At 31.0% G+C, this 2,612-nt stretch overlaps 1 protein-coding gene across 1 annotated transcript; it reads left to right on the top strand.

Moving 5' to 3' along the window:
• Nucleotides 1-994: 994 nt before the first annotated feature.
• LOC106741160 lies at nt 995-1,711 on the top strand (the record flags this gene model as incomplete). The annotated part of the gene is made up of 1 exon (XM_014612873.1): nt 995-1,711. A coding segment is annotated over one exon (717 nt), but the record flags the coding sequence as incomplete, so codon positions are not given.
• Nucleotides 1,712-2,612: the final 901 nt, after the last annotated feature.

Raw genomic sequence — 2,612 nt, 5'->3', positions numbered from 1 at the left:
TACGATATTTGACACCTTGCCAATAACATCATACGATATTCCCGGCTTACAATCAGATGTTCGCAACCATTCATTCAATGTTTTTGTGGAAGGAAGACACTTGAGAAAGGAATTTCTAACAGTGTTATAAGCTGCTGGTGAGTGAAAGTGTAAGGTCCTTGCAAAGGTTTTCAGATGTGGAGGGAAAGGTGCAGTCGGATTTTTCTCTTTCATTCGTTCTATCAGTTCTTGCAAATGCACAGGCAATTTCTAAAAATAAAACAATCTTGGACATGATTTTTTATTTCTTTATTTACGTACGAAATTCTATGTTCAATCAATTTATTTTAAAAAAATAATATAATATTTTGTACAAAAATTCATCTATAAAAAATAAAATATCGTTGTAATATAAACCTAAGTAATTGCATGATTAATTTTTAAAATAAAGTATAAAAAAACAAATTGTATGAAAGGCAAATAAATTAAAAATAAAAATGAAATTAAAAAAAATTGATTATATTGCAATATCAACAATATGTATATTACACAATGTAAGTAATGTACTAACAATTACAAACAATAAAAATGAATCAATCAATCAATCTATTTAAATATAAGAAATCAGCCTGTAAATTTATGTCCAAAATCCCATTGGTGGAAACAAAAAACAAGAAGCCTCCAATCAATTGAATTCAAAGTATTTAAATATGTGACAAAATGATTCAAACATTTTATCTGTAAATATTTGTGCATCATTGGTAAGGAAAAAATTAAACCTTTAAGGGGGTAGCATGGTGTAGCAACTTCAAAAAATCGATTTTTTTTTTGCTTAATCGATAGTTTTTCACCTCTAGAAAATGTTCCCGAAGTCCCAAAAATAAATTCAAAATTTTGCGGGTCGAAACGAGCTCGCTAAGTACGCATGCGTAAGCGTTCCCAGAGGCCCCAGAGCCACAGTGCTCACGAGAGTTTTAAAATGCCTTTAGGAACTCTTGTATTCTGTTGGTAATCTTGTAAGCATTATATACATCAATGTCAAAATGTCAAAAAAGAAAAAAAACTTGGTGGCAAGGGTAAGCTAACTGACACCTTGATAAAAAAGCTTACAAAATACTACGGCCTCGCAATAATGAGAAATTCAGAATCTGTAGAAAATATGCAAAGAGATATAATGGCCACATATTTGCATAGTATATCGATTGATAAGAAACCAAGACATGAAAATTGTTCTTCTGCTGAAGATTCTTGGTGTAAATTTCGACGCGCCGAAAGCCTAGGAGTTCCATACACTCACCCAGAGCCTTTACATCCAGTTGTAGCTAAGAGTATATTATCTATATACAAAGACTTATCGAGAAAAGATTTACTTGAAAGATGTTTAGGCGACTTCACTCAAAATGCCAATGAAAGCTTTAACTCGCTCATTTGGCGACTAGCCCCTAAGCATCTATATTGTGGACGAAAGATTATCGAAATCGCGGCCTATTTAGCAGCAACTATGTTTAATGAAGGTTACTTGTCATTGCTAGGAATTATGTCAGAAGTTGGCATTATAATTGGAACGACCTGCAGAAATTTTTCTGATAAAGTTAATCAAAGTAGAGTCACTTCTCAGAATCGTCGAAGTAAAAGCGCTAATAGAAAAATCGGTTTGCTGCACAAAGAACAACAAAATGAACTTTATGAGGTGGTAGAAGGTCTTCTGTATGGTCCAGAGATAGCTGATTGATAATAAAGTTGAGGTAAATAAAAAAAAATAATAGTTTATCAACCTTTTTTCTTGTTCGAAAATTTTAAACGCGTTTATCTCTAAACTATGTTTTTGAATTTGGCGTGCAGTATAACTCAAACAATTTTTGAGATATCAATATAATTTTTTTTTTTTATTAAAGATAATTGAATTGTTTTATAGTTATACCGACAATTAGAACTAAAACAATTGTTTATAAAAAGTTATAAACAATATTACGCGCAAAATTTAGACCAAAAACGAAAATTTAGTTTTAAGTTGAAAATTTTTCAATTTCTTTTTTTTTTTTTATGTTTCTTCGATATAACTAGAAACTACATTCATATAGTTGACAAAAAAACTTTTTTTTTTATTCAGATGATTTTACGAGGTGCTAGACTGCACGCCATTTGGGAAGAATTTTCAAAGGCGCCTTCGTATACGTGCTGTCACTTGGTCAATTATTGAGATAAATAGACGAAAAAATTAATTCATACTCTTCAATATATGTACAATAAACTCTGTTAATTGCAAAAATATATATTCAGTAGTTTCGTCAATAAAAAATCTCAAAAAGTGCTTGTTTTTTTGTGTTCTACACCAGGCTACCCCCTTAAATATGTGGCTGCCATTGTTTCTTCTTTTTCTTCAAGATTTTTGATAACATCAACCAAGTTATTTATTTTTTTCATTCGACGAGAGATTTTGTTGTGGGCTGCTGCTATTCTTGCATTTTGCGATTGTTTAAATCTTAAAAACTTAAGCCAAGCTTCTTCGGATACAAAATCAGAGCTGGTCATATATTCCACTTTGTTTTCATGGGTGAATTTTACTCTTTTTATTGACCCTTCACTTCATCAGTTTCCTACTAAAATATCATCATATTGGGTATGATATCCTA

Source organism: Dinoponera quadriceps, unplaced genomic scaffold (genome assembly GCF_001313825.1).
Source record: "Dinoponera quadriceps isolate SergipeBrazil2010 unplaced genomic scaffold, ASM131382v1 scaffold637, whole genome shotgun sequence".
Lineage (NCBI taxonomy): Eukaryota > Metazoa > Arthropoda > Insecta > Hymenoptera > Formicidae > Dinoponera > Dinoponera quadriceps.
This window is presented reverse-complemented; position numbering and strand designations above follow the sequence as displayed.